At 31.6% G+C, this 13935-nt stretch overlaps 1 protein-coding gene across 3 annotated transcripts in view; it reads right to left on the reverse strand.

The window, feature by feature from the left end:
• EEA1 (early endosome antigen 1) overlaps positions 1-13935 on the reverse strand; it is a 109604-nt gene that overhangs the window by 62879 nt on the left and 32790 nt on the right. For all 3 annotated transcript variants that reach the window (XM_025992220.2, XM_025992221.2, XM_072724566.1), the window contains 5 exons: positions 11536-11575; positions 10540-10653; positions 9779-9900; positions 8794-8949; positions 660-776 (listed from right to left, as the gene is read on the reverse strand). In XM_025992220.2, coding sequence (XP_025848005.1) covers positions 660-776; positions 8794-8949; positions 9779-9900; positions 10540-10653; positions 11536-11575 — 549 coding nt within the window. The remainder of the gene's footprint in view (positions 1-659; positions 777-8793; positions 8950-9778; positions 9901-10539; positions 10654-11535; positions 11576-13935) is intronic.

The following is a 13935-nucleotide window of genomic DNA, read 5'->3' on the forward strand; positions in this document are numbered from 1 at the left end:
TTCTCACACAACTTACCTAAGGATCTCTTCCATCTGGCTGCTCTTGAATTATCATTTTTTAAATAAACCAGTAGTCTGGTAAGTAAAATGTTTTCCTGTGTTCTGTGAGTCACTCTAGCAAATTACTTAAAGAAAGGGTTGTAGGATGTAGAAGCCTCCTATCTACAGCCATTTGATGCAAAGTACAGGTAACAAGATGGACTTTCAATGGGTGTTGGGGTAGGGGCACAGTCTTGTGGGACTAATCTCTTATACTGTGGGATCTGACACTATCTCCAAGTAAATGGTGTCAGAACTGAATTACATTGTATGACACCAGCTGGTGTCACAGAACTGCTGATGTGTGGAGCACTCACACATCTGGTGTCAGAAGTAAAGGTATAATAATACGGTATTGAGATAGAGAAGACACAAAGGAGAATTTTTTCTTTACAGAAGATGGCCCTGAATGGGTTGTTGTTCAAAAAGTGTAGAGTTTTAGTTCTGCAAGATGAAAAGAGTTCTGGAGATTGATTTCATAACAATGTGAATGTCCTTAACACTTAAAAACCAGAATAAGTCACATTGTACTTGTGCCAATATATTTGTAACACACACAAGATTAAACTTTAAGATATACAAATTCAATTCACCACTATATGTAGTATTTAAATTCTTACCTGATTTTTCTGTGTTAATTCATTAAGTGAACTTTTAAGTTTTTGTAGTTCCTGCACATATACAGCAACTTCCTGGGGGCCTTTGGCAAGTTCACTCCTCAGCTGGCTTATTGTAGCCTGAAAGAAAAAAAAGGAAGAAAAGAAAGGGAAGGAAGAAAAGAAAGGGAAGGAAGGAAGGAAGGAAGGAAGGAAGGAAGGAAGGAAGGAAGGAAGGAAGGAAGGAAAAAGAAAAGAAAAGAAAATTAGAGAAAACTAAAATGGAAAAGGAAATGGGAGCATCCAAAGGTTTTTAAATTACAGATTTTTGTCACTGTTGTTAAATTGAAATAATACTTAGAAGTTTCAACTCAGTTCTTTTTCCTACCACTCCTATAGCCACCCCACATCATGTCTGAAAATTAATTTTTAAAATTTATCCAAAATGCACTTCATTTATTTAATAATGCAAGAAATGAAGAGCTGGCATCCTACTTTATGTGTCTGAGTCAGCATCAAACTGTAAATTTCAATTTACTGGCTTTGAAACTCTATACTTCAATCCTTCTGGATTTAAAGAAGATATGCAAGCTATTGCCTATATTTTCTCCCAATTTCTATCAGATAGTCTTTTCTTTTTACTTTAAAAACATGTTAAATAAATGCAAACATACAATACAGAATCACTTGGAAAGGTGGTAAATCATCATTTTGACTATAACGTAAAGTCTTTGTCCAAAGAAGTTACATAGTTTTATTAGATAAAGTTTCATTAAGCTGGGTCACTCCATGATCAGGTATAATGGCTGGACATGAATTTGCTTTAATGCGTTTTAAAATGTTTTAATGAAATTAAGACAATGGTCTGATCATTTAAAAAATAATAGAAAACTAAGCAAAGCTCTTGGAAATAGAAATTTCCTCTACATGAGAGTTTCAAACAACTCGAGAGAAAAAGACTAAGTACTGTTTTTAAGTATGGTTTCCTGCAAGTAATATTAACAAAACAACTCTGTATTTCTAATACAGCTTATTGCCTTCACTTATTACATTCCCAAAATTACAATCATTTTCATTGTCTGTATTATTAGTAAATAAACTTCACATGAAAAATATAAATTTTTTAAACTTTTCTTAACACATCAGTAGTTATCTGTATCAAATATTACAAATGAGTACTTTCGTTTTCAAGGGAGAAACCTTAGAAGGCTATCAGTTTATCTTGACAATAATACCAAGAGATCTTCTAGTACTCTTCTTTTGGAAATTCTTCCAGTATGTATGGCACTTTTTGTTTTTTTTTTTTTTTAAAGGATTCTCATTTTTTAAAAGGTATGTATCTTCATCCATGATAGTGCTTTGGCTTAAAGTTTTGGAAACCATCTAGTAAAGGAGATTAATTGAAGTGAATGATCAAACACTTGGACTTTTATTATTTTAATAGCCCTAAGTTAATGAAATTAGTTTTTTGAGTATTTTCCAAACTGGTTTAAAGTCAGTTAAAAGAGGTTTCAAAAATGTTTTTATGAATGACAGCATGTCTAAGATACCTTCCTGGCTTGACTTTGTAAGGAAAATATTCATGTAAATAAACCAATTCTGATATAATGAAAAGCAATCTATCACACTATTTTATAGTTACAGCTTATACAGCATGTTTCAATAATAACAACTGATATATATGTAATATGTTATATGTATATTATACACTTAAAAGAAGGAAATGCAGGGTTTGTTTTCGTTTTTAAGTAGGCTCCACACCCAGCATGGAGCTCAGCGTGGTGCTTGAACTCATGACTCTGACATCAAAACCTGAGCCAAGATCAATCAATAGTCAGATGCTTAACTGACTGAACCACCCAGGTGCTCCAAAGAAGGAAATGTTTAAATATTTATTATTTTTAACTACATTCAAGTTAAAGGTATAACCTAATAACTTCTTTCTTAAACTGATCATGTAAACCCTATTAATATTGGGAGTTTATTTCAATCTATTTCTAACAACTTTGAATCTCAGATCATTTTCTATTAGTAGCATTACAGATGTTAATAGAAATATTAGGAACAATTTGGCTATTTTAAATTACTATGTATCAAAGGATTTAGCAAAGTACATAACAAACAGAAATAATAGTATATATTAAGATACAAATTATGAGTATATTCCATGATTCTGCATTTAAGTTTATAAGATGTAGTAAGCCAAGAGTAAGTAGTATCTTTCTAGTGTCTACCTGGCTGATTAACTCCAACATATAGAAAAAACAAGCAAAATGTAAAGCAAATATATCCAAAAATATTGTTATATTTTATGGTTTTTAGACACATTATGAGTTTATAATTTTAATACCCAATTAAACATTAGGTGTATCATTTATCCTTTGTACACTAAGTGTATTTATTTAACTAGAATTTTTTAAAAAGCAAGCATTTGAAATTTTTTATTTTACTCAAGGGTGGAAAAAGAAAGATGTGGGAAGAATTTATACCAAAAGGTATATTTTAGTCATGGGCAAGGAGAGGAGGCAAGTGAATTACAAAACATTCACTTTCTCTGTTGTACATTATAAATCATTTTAATCTTTTACAATAAACATGTATTATGCTTGTATGAGGGAAAAAATAAAAATTTTTAAAAAGTCAAAATTTGCAAGAAATAGATATATTCCGGGCAGATAGATAGATATATCCCAGGGCCTGATCCTGGAGACCCAGAATCGAGTCCCACATCAGGCTCCGTGCATGAAGCTTTCTTCTCCCTCTGCCTGTGTCTCTGCCTCTCTCTCTCTCTCTCTCTCCCTCTCTGTGTCTCTCATGAATAAATAAATAAAATCTTTAAAAAAAAGAAAAAAAGAAATAGATATATTCCTTGTTCAAGTAGGACTGTGGGTGAAATCCAACAAAGATGGTTCTCCACACTGACTTTCCTCAGTGTATAACAGGCCAGACTCATTTGTCCCTTGAGGCTTTAAGTTACACTCCCTCTTCCTGGGAATAATTGCTCTCAATTCTTCACCCTGATTCTTGCTTATTTCTCACACATACCCTCTTTGAGAAGACCTTCCTTGATCCTTCTATCTAAAACTGTCCCATGTTATTGCCAGCTTCACTACTGCGCATACATACTCTGCTTTATTATTTTTTTCCCAGTTACCCAATCCCCCCACCCTACTCCCTTTCAGCAACCCTCAGTTTGTTTCCTTTGATTAAGAATCTCTTATGGTTTGTCTGCCTGATTTCGTCTTGTTTTATTTTTCCCTCCTTTCTCCTATGGTCCTATTTTGTTTCTTAAATTCCACGTGAGTGAGATGTGAAAATTACCTTTTCTGATTGACTTATTTCACTTAGCATAATATCCTCTAGTTCCATCCACATCATTGCAAATGGCAAGATTTCATTTCTTTAGATAGCAGAGTAGAATTCCCATACACACACACACACACACACACACCACATCTTCTTTATCCATCTGTCAATAGACATCTGGGTTCTTCCCATCCATAGTTCGGCTACTGTGGACACTGCTGCTATAAACATGGGAGTGCATGTACCCCTTCAGATCACTACATTTGTATTTTGGGGGGTAAAACCCTAGTAGTGCAATTGCTGGGTCATAGGGTAGCTCTATTTTCACCTTTTTGAGGAACTTCCATACTGTTTTCCAGTGTAGTTGCACTAGCTTGCATTCCTACCAGCAGTGTAAAAGGGCTCCCCTTTCTCCACATCCTTGTTGTTTCCTGACTTGTTAATTTTCCTGCTTTATTTTTATTTATAGTCCTTAGCATTAACTGACTATCATGCTTTATTTATATACTGTCTAGCTTCTACAAAGAAATATAAGCTTTGAGGGATCTCTGGGTGGCTCAGCGGTTTAGCGCCTGCCTTTGGCCCAGGGCGTGATCCTCCGATAAAGATGGAGTCCCGCATCGGGCTCCCGGCATGGAGCCTGCTTCTCCCTCTGCCTGTGTCTCTGCCTCTCTCTATCATGAATAAATAAATAAAATCTTAAAAAAAAGAAAGAAAGAAATAAAGAAATATAAGCTTTATGAGAGTAGGCACTCTTACTCACTGTTGTATTCTCTATACCTAAAATAGTTGCTGACCCCAGACATTCAAAAAATACTCACTAAAGGAATGAGTGATTCGTCTCCAAGGTGTTAATAGATTTTTGTTCTCAGTATATCAGACCCAACAAAATAGTCTGCAATTCCCTGAAGCCATGTTATTGAATTCAACATTGGATCTTTACTCTTAAATATTAAATTAAAAAATTAAGAAAGATATTTTGAGCAAACATCCTGCTAGTGCTTTAGAATGATAATTATTGCCCTAATACTATATTACTACTAATAATCATTTAAAGATGGTTGAAATTTGCCTGATTAAAAAAAAAAGAAAGTATCTTTGAAATTCTGAGATTGCCTTAAAACACAAAATTGCCATATGACAATAGAAAGTCCTATGTATTACTAATATTAAAAACCTTCCAAAAACACATTACCTCAAGTTTAAGCATCTCCATTAGAAAGCAGAAAAAAAAATAATAAAATGCTGGATGAAAGGTGGAAGACAAGACTGACAAAAAGTACACAATGAACATACAATACAAATGTTCAAACGTATTAAATCTGATCTCTGATATTTGCATGCTTTTAAAAGATACTTAAGTACTCTCTTTAATAATTATGCACGAGTATAATCATTTTTGTTCCATCTTTATAAATACTTTAGTTTTTAAAATGAATTTACTTGGAATACAAATGCAAATAAAATTCTTAAAAGATCATTTCCATTTAATACCAAATACAAGTTGATTATGGCTTTGATATTTTCAATAACGTAAATTTTTTAAAATAATACTTTTTTAACCCTTAAATCCTCAATTTCTGATCTATAACATAGCTATTTATAAAGTATTTTCAAATGCTTTGGAATGAATTTTTTTATATGCTTTCTAAAATATCTGGACCAAAAAACTGTCAATGAATTCATGAGATATATATAAATAAAGTAATGGAACACAAGAACATACTTAATAATGTAAATTATATTATGCCTTCAGCCTTAATTAGAAATACCAAATAAATCACTGCATTTTTATCTCCTTTAGCTCCTTTTAATGTGTTTTGTTTCAGATACCAATATTTAGGTTCAATAAAGTAGTAATATATGAATTTTTTCATTCATAATTCACTAACAAATATGAGAATAAATAGGATTGAATTTTAATAAATTAGTAAAATACATGTCAGATATTTCCAAAGTAAGCAGAAGCTAAAAACTAATGGAGTTATAAACAAATAAATGAAATGGAATATCTAGACATTAATTTTTTAATATGAAAATGGTATAAAACAAGTCAGAAGTATTTTAAGTTGTAATCAATATAAATATTACAACATACGATATGGCAAAATATAAAAAGTAGTAACAGTATTAGATCAAGATTAACAGCACAGATTTACTTCTAAGGCAATCATCAGACCACCCCATATGAGAGAGAACATGATAGGGACAGACTGCAAGCTTTGGAGAAGACCAGAGTTCTAGTCCTATTTTCCTAGTATGAGGGGCATGAACTTAAACAAGTTATTGACCTTCATTGAGCCTCAGATTCCTAACATATAAAGCAAACATAATATTCCATTTGCAGGTTAAAAGAAACAAATGAGACCATATATTTAAAATACCTGGCATAGTATCCAGAACCTAGTGGTGCTCAAAAAGTAAGAGTTTGTTTCCAATAATAAATAATATTACTCTCTTATGCTACCATTTCCTAAAGTTGTTCAAAATACTTCAGCATAATGTGAGATCTCAATCATTACATACCTATTAGCTAAGAAGGGAGTATTATCCTTGTTTTATTAAAAATATTATTTATTCAGCATGAATAAATCTCTTTATTTTAAAATTTATTTCAAAATACTTAAAAAGGTATGCCTGGGTAGCAGTGGTTGAGCATCTGCCTTTGCCTCAGGGCATGATCCTGGGGTCCTGGGATCAAGTCCCACATTCAGGTTCCTTGCAGGGAGCCTGCTTCTCCCTCTGTCTCTGCCTCTCTCTGTGTGTCTTTCATGAATGAATGAATGAATGAATGAATGAATGAATGAATGAATAAACAAGCACTTTAAGAAAATGTGAAAGATGTGAAGAATGGATTTCTATGCCATTTTTCTTTTCCAGAAACATCTTTCCAAGAGAAAAAATCATTGTTTCCCACAGGAAGACACTAAATCCTTTTCTCCCAAATCTTACTCTAGTTATACTTTTTCATCTTAAATGACCTCCTCATGACATATAAAGATAATTTAATCTACATGAATAAAAATACAAATTTATAAAAATCTTCCATATTAAAGTAATTCTTAAATATTACTCAGAAATATTTTCCCACATATATTTTCCCAAAATGCAAGTAAATATATAAATTTATTCTCCTGTTCTAATTCTACTTCTTTAACAAGTATATTTAGAACTCCATATTCTCAGCAAGAATAGGTCAGAGAGGACTGCACTTTAAAATAGATGTATCATACAAGTGCCATTATTGTGATTCAATTTTAGTCACTCCATTACATTTGTTTTGAAATTTAAGGAATTCTTTAAACAAAAGAGAATATAATTTTTTTTAAATCTGAAAAATACTAGTGGGCAGGCAGATTTAATCAAAAGTAATTCTTATTAAGTACAGAAATAAATGACTCATTTCACCCAGATTGAAGTATTTCTGCTTTCACATTATCAGAATGGGATTTCTTCCTCATGAGACTTATTTGATTAAGCATCTCCTTGATTACATTATTAGAAGCTTTTTAACTGGCTTCTGTAAGTTCATGAACTCTCTGAAATTGTTTTAAAAACTGTAGGGTTAGGTGTCATTGGGCTACAAAGATCAATTTTAGGAAATCTGCATCTGAGTCCATAAACTTTGAAGTCTGAGGTGCTAAGCACCATAAAGCTTCACATACCTATGCATGTTATAGCCATAAACTTTCACCACTCCCCCATTGACAAGATTCAGAAGGAAGTAAGACAAAGGACAACATGGTTATCTACAATATTGGTATTCCATAGCTAATTATGTTACTAATTACGAATAGAGTGGCTTTTAGATCACCAGCTTAAAAGACGCTAGGAGAGAAATGCAAACTGAAATGTCATTATAATTCAGATTTTTAAAGTGAAATATGAAAAGCAGAGGTCCATATCACATAAGGGAGCTTCTTAAGAACTACAAATAATAGTTAATAAAATATTAATAGATAACAAAATATCCTCTGTAATATAGTAAAAAGGAAAAAGGTTAGCATTTTTAAGCAAATATATTTATTACATATCCTAGAACTTGTCCTATACTGACATAATCATATCAAGGATTAACAGGCCAAAGTCAAGTCACATGACAAACAGCAGAAGAACTGAAAATGTTTATCCTGGAAGAAAAAGAACTCAGAGTAAATATGAACAGTCTTCAAATATCTCATGTGGAAAAAGGAACAATTTATTCTGTGTAATTCCTAAGAAGAACTGGAACTGGTGCATGTAAATTATACGAAAACAGATGTCAAATCAATGGAATGGCTGACTTATGAAGAAAAATGCACCCTCCCCCCCCCACATACACACACCACCTAGCAAGAATTGGGAATCACCTATCAGATGCTATGAAGTGGAATCTTGGGTAAAGTATCAGACTAGCTGATTTTTAAGATTTCCTTCAACAACGTAATTCAATAATTAACAAGGAAAAACAAGTCTACTAGAAATTAAGTTTTTCCTAAATACTTTTTCTGAACATTGATAATACAAGTGTAAAAAATGAAATCATACCCATATCAAACTGAGATAAACTCAATTACCACTTATTGACTAGCTTGGGTCAAATTTAACTTTAAATATCATCTCTCCACAATATACGTCATTTATTAAATAAAATAATACTCTTGTACATTCTTTGAATGTCTAGCTTCATAAAGCAAAGTTAAATATTATCTCTCAGACTAGACTGACCATATACAAATATCAATCAGAACAAATGAAAGTCAAATCCTGTTTTGATAGATCACTCAGAAAAATCTCAAATGTTGGCTTTACTCAACAGTATATACTACCCAAGCTAACAACAATCACTTTTAGGCATACTGAACTTATTTACCTCTGAGTTAGCAAATTCTGCCTGTAACTTTTTGCACTCATCTTTGAGTTTTTCAGATTCTTTCTCACGTTCCAAGGTCATGTTGTCCATTAGCGTTTGAACCTGGACCAGTTCTTTCTTCAGCACAGCAACATCTTCTATACCAGGTCTCTGAAGCTGTAAAGCACATTGAAAATGAAAGTAATCTTTGATATCAATTATTGCACTGCAAACATTGACAACTGATATCTTTCCCCCACAAGCCTCTCTACTTCCCAATATATGTCCTATTTAATAGTATTACGACTTAAGGTATAAAATAGCAAATTCATAATTTCCTTAGCGTCTTATTTGCTGTCGTTCTTTCACAAGCTACACCCAATGGTCATAACAATCACTTGATAAATGTCACATTTTGAAGCATAAACACCTCATTCTCTATCCCTGGAAACTGGTAATAAAAATAAAGGAGCAGATGTAAGCATAATAGGGTTTGCTGCAGGTTGATATGGTTGAGTTTGTTCATATATTTATTGAGTGCTTAATAAAGGACAGAAGGAGTCAAGGACAGATGCAAGGTTGTTACACATTGGGAGAATGCTGAAGATGTTTGATACCAATGACAGAAATATGGTTGGGGAGAAAATATGATGACTTGATGCTACACTTGTTGAATTTAAAATAAAAGCTACAAATGCAATCAGAAGTATCTTAATAAAAATTGATGGATTTATAAAACCAAAGTGCAGGGAATCAGTCAGGATCAGAGATGCAGATACAGAAATTAGCAAAAAGACAACATTAAGATAGAAACAACAAGAATGTTAAGATAATAAATTTTGTATCATAGATTCCATCTCTATGTAAAAAATCCTATTAGGATATGTGTAGAAGATAGAATTATAAGAATTTTTATTTTCTCCATTTCCTCCATACTTTCAAAATTTTTTCATTTTTAATTTACAAAATTATAAAAGTACATTCCAATAAATGGTTTCTAAATTACCAATTCAGTCTTCAGATCTTGAATTATAGTTGTTTCTTTGTTTAATTCTTCTGTCAGATGTGTCACTTTTTGTTCAGCAGCTTCTCGAAGACTCCTTTCTTCATCATATTTTGACTTTACATCTAATTACAGATAATTATATAAATATTAGTTTCATGACATTAACTCTAAGAAAGGACAATTTTACAAATTCCTGTATATTACCCAATGCATATCTACATATCATTGATTCAAATTCACATTCCTTAGATAACCATAAATATATACAATAAACTTTTACTTCTGATTAAATGAGATGAACTTAAACTAATCAAATGTTTTTGTCTACATAAATTCCACACAGCAGTGTTACTAATTAGCATTTTAATGTATACTTGATCATGTAATTTTACCTAAAAGCACACATTTTTTTAAAAAAGTAATTGATTAGCATAACCAAATGTTAAATCTATATATGATGTAACTTCTTCAAAATGTTACTTGTTAATCTTTAAGCATACCCCCCCAGAAAAATTCATCTTCTCTAAATTTCAAGAATTTTACAGAAAAAAATCAGTCCTTTGAAAGGAGGAGGTGAGAAGACAAATAATTTATATAGAAACTCTATTATTAAATTCCAGTAATCACCACCACAGTCTATAACAAATGCCTTATCACACTACAATACAATACGCTAAAATCAATGCCTTATTTCTAGGATATACAATGGCAGAAAGGCAACAAGACTGATTTATTGGCTAAAAAAATCTGATTCAATTTACCTGCAATCTCAGTGGCAAGTTGGGCTGCTTTCTGTTCAAATAAGTCTTTCATTTGCTTAATATTAAAATTTTCTGTTTGGGCTTCTTCTAATTGTTGTTCCAAAGACTGTAGTTCTACAAAAAAGTATCATTGTTATTCAAATACATAATTAATGCTAATTACATTTCTTAAATTGTTATTACTTATATCCTAATCATTGTAGTAAGTAAAGACAATCAACATAAAAAAAGACATGAATCATCCAGTTACAAAGAGTATCTCAACATTTTAACAATTAAGCATATCTAGTTCATTTAAATCACAAGTCATAATTTATAAACATATAAAACAATTTAAATATTTAGCATAATGCCCAAATAATCCATAAATATTCGTGTCAAGCTTATTTTGACTTCACATTATTTTCTTATAACCATCAACTGACCAGAAAGATATTCTGCCTCTCTAAATAAAATTTATTTTAATGAGAATGAAGTAAGAAATTGTTTAAAATCAAGGTCTTAAATAAAATCACTAAAATATGCAGTCAACTCCTAATACTTCATTCTCATAAAAAGATTTCAGAGAGAAAGTAAATAGAACAGCTAACCTCAAAATATAATTTTAATTATTCATTGAGCATTGCTTCAGTTGAAGTCAATTACAAAGATGCTAGTTTCATCATTTTATTTCAAGAGAAAAAGAGTACATCACTCCTTAAAATAGACTTAACTTTTCATTAAACTATATTGATGTAATATTCCAGAAGTCTATTTATAACTACAGAATATAACGAACTAAGAAAACACTAAGATTTTTGTTGACTGATTAATTATGGAGTTCACAGGTAATACTCTAAACCTAAAATATGACTATTATTTTCACTGTTTTAAAGCCATAAAGTATAACCACAGTACAAATTCATGTAGCAGGCATTAGGAAAAAAGTCAAAAGTAAAAAAGAAGAATGAGCAAGAAGGAAAAATAAAAAAGAAAAAAATATCTGTTTTAAGTTACCTGCTGATGAGTCAGCCACCAATCCATCAGGTTTAGATTCCTCAATGAAAACAAAACATAAACAAACACATTAAAAGGAAAAGATAATACTGTTACCATTGTCAGTGTGAAAAAATCTCTAAAGCCACATTCTGTCAGGGAAGTAACAAGGTTTTAATGAAATTTTGGTCAGTTCACAATCTTCCAAATTTCTAAACTACGATTAGGCAGACTGGCATAACAATCTAACTGCAGTTACTGCTTCTAAGAATTTTATATTAATATATATTTTATTATGGGTCTTGAAATAGATAGCATCTTAAATTCCATAAATTCAGTAAAGTTTTTTGGTTTTTTTGTTTTTTGTTTTTTTAATGTGGGCTCCACACTGGGCTTGAACTCATGACCCTGAGATCAAGACCTGAGCTGAGGTCAAGAGTTGAATGCTTAACCAACTAAGCTACCCAGGCACACCAATAAAGACTTAAAAATAACATAAATTATTATGAATTATAAACACAGATTCTAAAGCCAATACTTAAGTCAGCAGATAAGATTCATAATCCTATAAGGGTGCATGGGTGGCTCAGTCTGGTTAAGCATGGACTATTGGTTTCGGCTCAGGTCATGACCTCAGGGTCGCAGGACTAAGTCTCAAGGCAAGCCCTTCACACTCAGTGAGATTTTTCTCTCTGCCCCTCCTCGTCAATCCCCCTAATCAATATATATATCTCCCTTTCTCTCTCTCAAATAAGTAAATCTTTAAAAAAATGTAAAAGATTCAATCCTATAACATATAAAATTTGCAGACGCTAAAATATGCCATAGAGCTATCCCTGGCATTAAAAGCACAAATTTTTAATTCAGAATTATAAATCATCTTTTTAAAAGCAGAAATTGGGGCACCTGAGTGGCTCAGTTGGTTAAGAGTCTGCCTTCAGCTCAGGTCATGATCCCAGGATCCTGGGATAGAGTCTAGCATCGGGCTCCATGCTCAGCATGGAGTCTGCTTCTCCCTCACTCTCTCTCCCTCCCTTCACTCTTGCTGTCTCTCTCTCTCTCTCATTATCTTTCTCTCTCTGCTGCTCCCCCCCCCACTTGTGCTCTCTCACACTGTCTCTCTCTCTGCCAAATAAATAAAATCTATAATAAAACAAAAAAGCAGAAATAATATATTACATAAAGTTAATTTATTATGCACATTAGGAATAAAACACTACACTGACTAGTCATTATTTCCATATTCTAAAGAATTATACATATCTGAAAGAGTTTAACAAGGCATTTCATAGTATATCTGCCTTTTTATTTTCCTACACATTAGATTTAGACATATTGGTTGGTAAGAATCATCAATTTTTAAATACATTTTCCCCCAAAAGTCAATTTCCTGTACCAAGGCAATTTCACCTTGCATTATAGAGAATTTATTTATTAAATGTGAAATAGTCATCCCAAATGTAGAAAACAGTTTCCTCTGTTTTCAGGTACAGAAAATAATACAGCATATGTTTCATGTTAACTGTTAATGCATCTATGTAAAACATGAGTAAATGAACTGTAAGTATTGAGATTACTAAAAACTTCTTTCCCACTTCAAATACAGAAGCTGAGTAGTAATAAGAATGTTACCTTGTTCTCATTTGGGGTTGTTTTTTAGTCCAAATGACAATTTTTGGTGAAAAAAACAAAAAAGGTGAAAAGCCTGAATTCACAATATACTAATATGCAAAGGATCACTAATTATTTTATAAAAATATTACAACTATTATTGAAGGGTATCTACTTTATTATTACAAATGAAAACTATGTTTGATAAAATTCATTATTCCATGATTCTTTAAGTAGTTGTTATATAAAAGCCAATATAATTTTAACATAAAAATCATAATTGGTTAAGGTTTTCTTTAGAAAATATGATAAACTATATACCAACAGAATCTTACCCTAAAAAAAACACTTTTGAGACCAATGATTTGGTTTTCCCATGTATTATTTTTATATAAAGCTGTGTCTGTACACACACACATATATAAGTATTTTTATTCTATTTTTTTAAAACCCAACATTGGTTTAAAAAAAAAAAACCCTAAAATTGTTAATAAAACCATTCCTCCAATTTTCAAACAATCTGCACTAATGTAAACAAAAAAGTTAATAACTCTTTCCCTACTAGTAGACAATTTAGTGACTTCCAATTTGTCATAACACATGCTCTGAAGAGTTTCACTATTGTCTGAACCTTTATTTTTTAACCATTTAGGAATATTGTCAGAAAATTAGAATTAATGCAGCCTAGTATAAAAAAAACTTCACAGGTAATGGGATTCTTAATAGAACACCTTTAAGAAGTTACATATTAGCTTCCCAAATATTTGTTTGCATTCATTAGAATTACAAAAGACATACACTGTAAGCTAT

This window comes from Vulpes vulpes, chromosome 10 (genome assembly GCF_048418805.1).
Source record: "Vulpes vulpes isolate BD-2025 chromosome 10, VulVul3, whole genome shotgun sequence".
NCBI lineage: Eukaryota > Metazoa > Chordata > Mammalia > Carnivora > Canidae > Vulpes > Vulpes vulpes.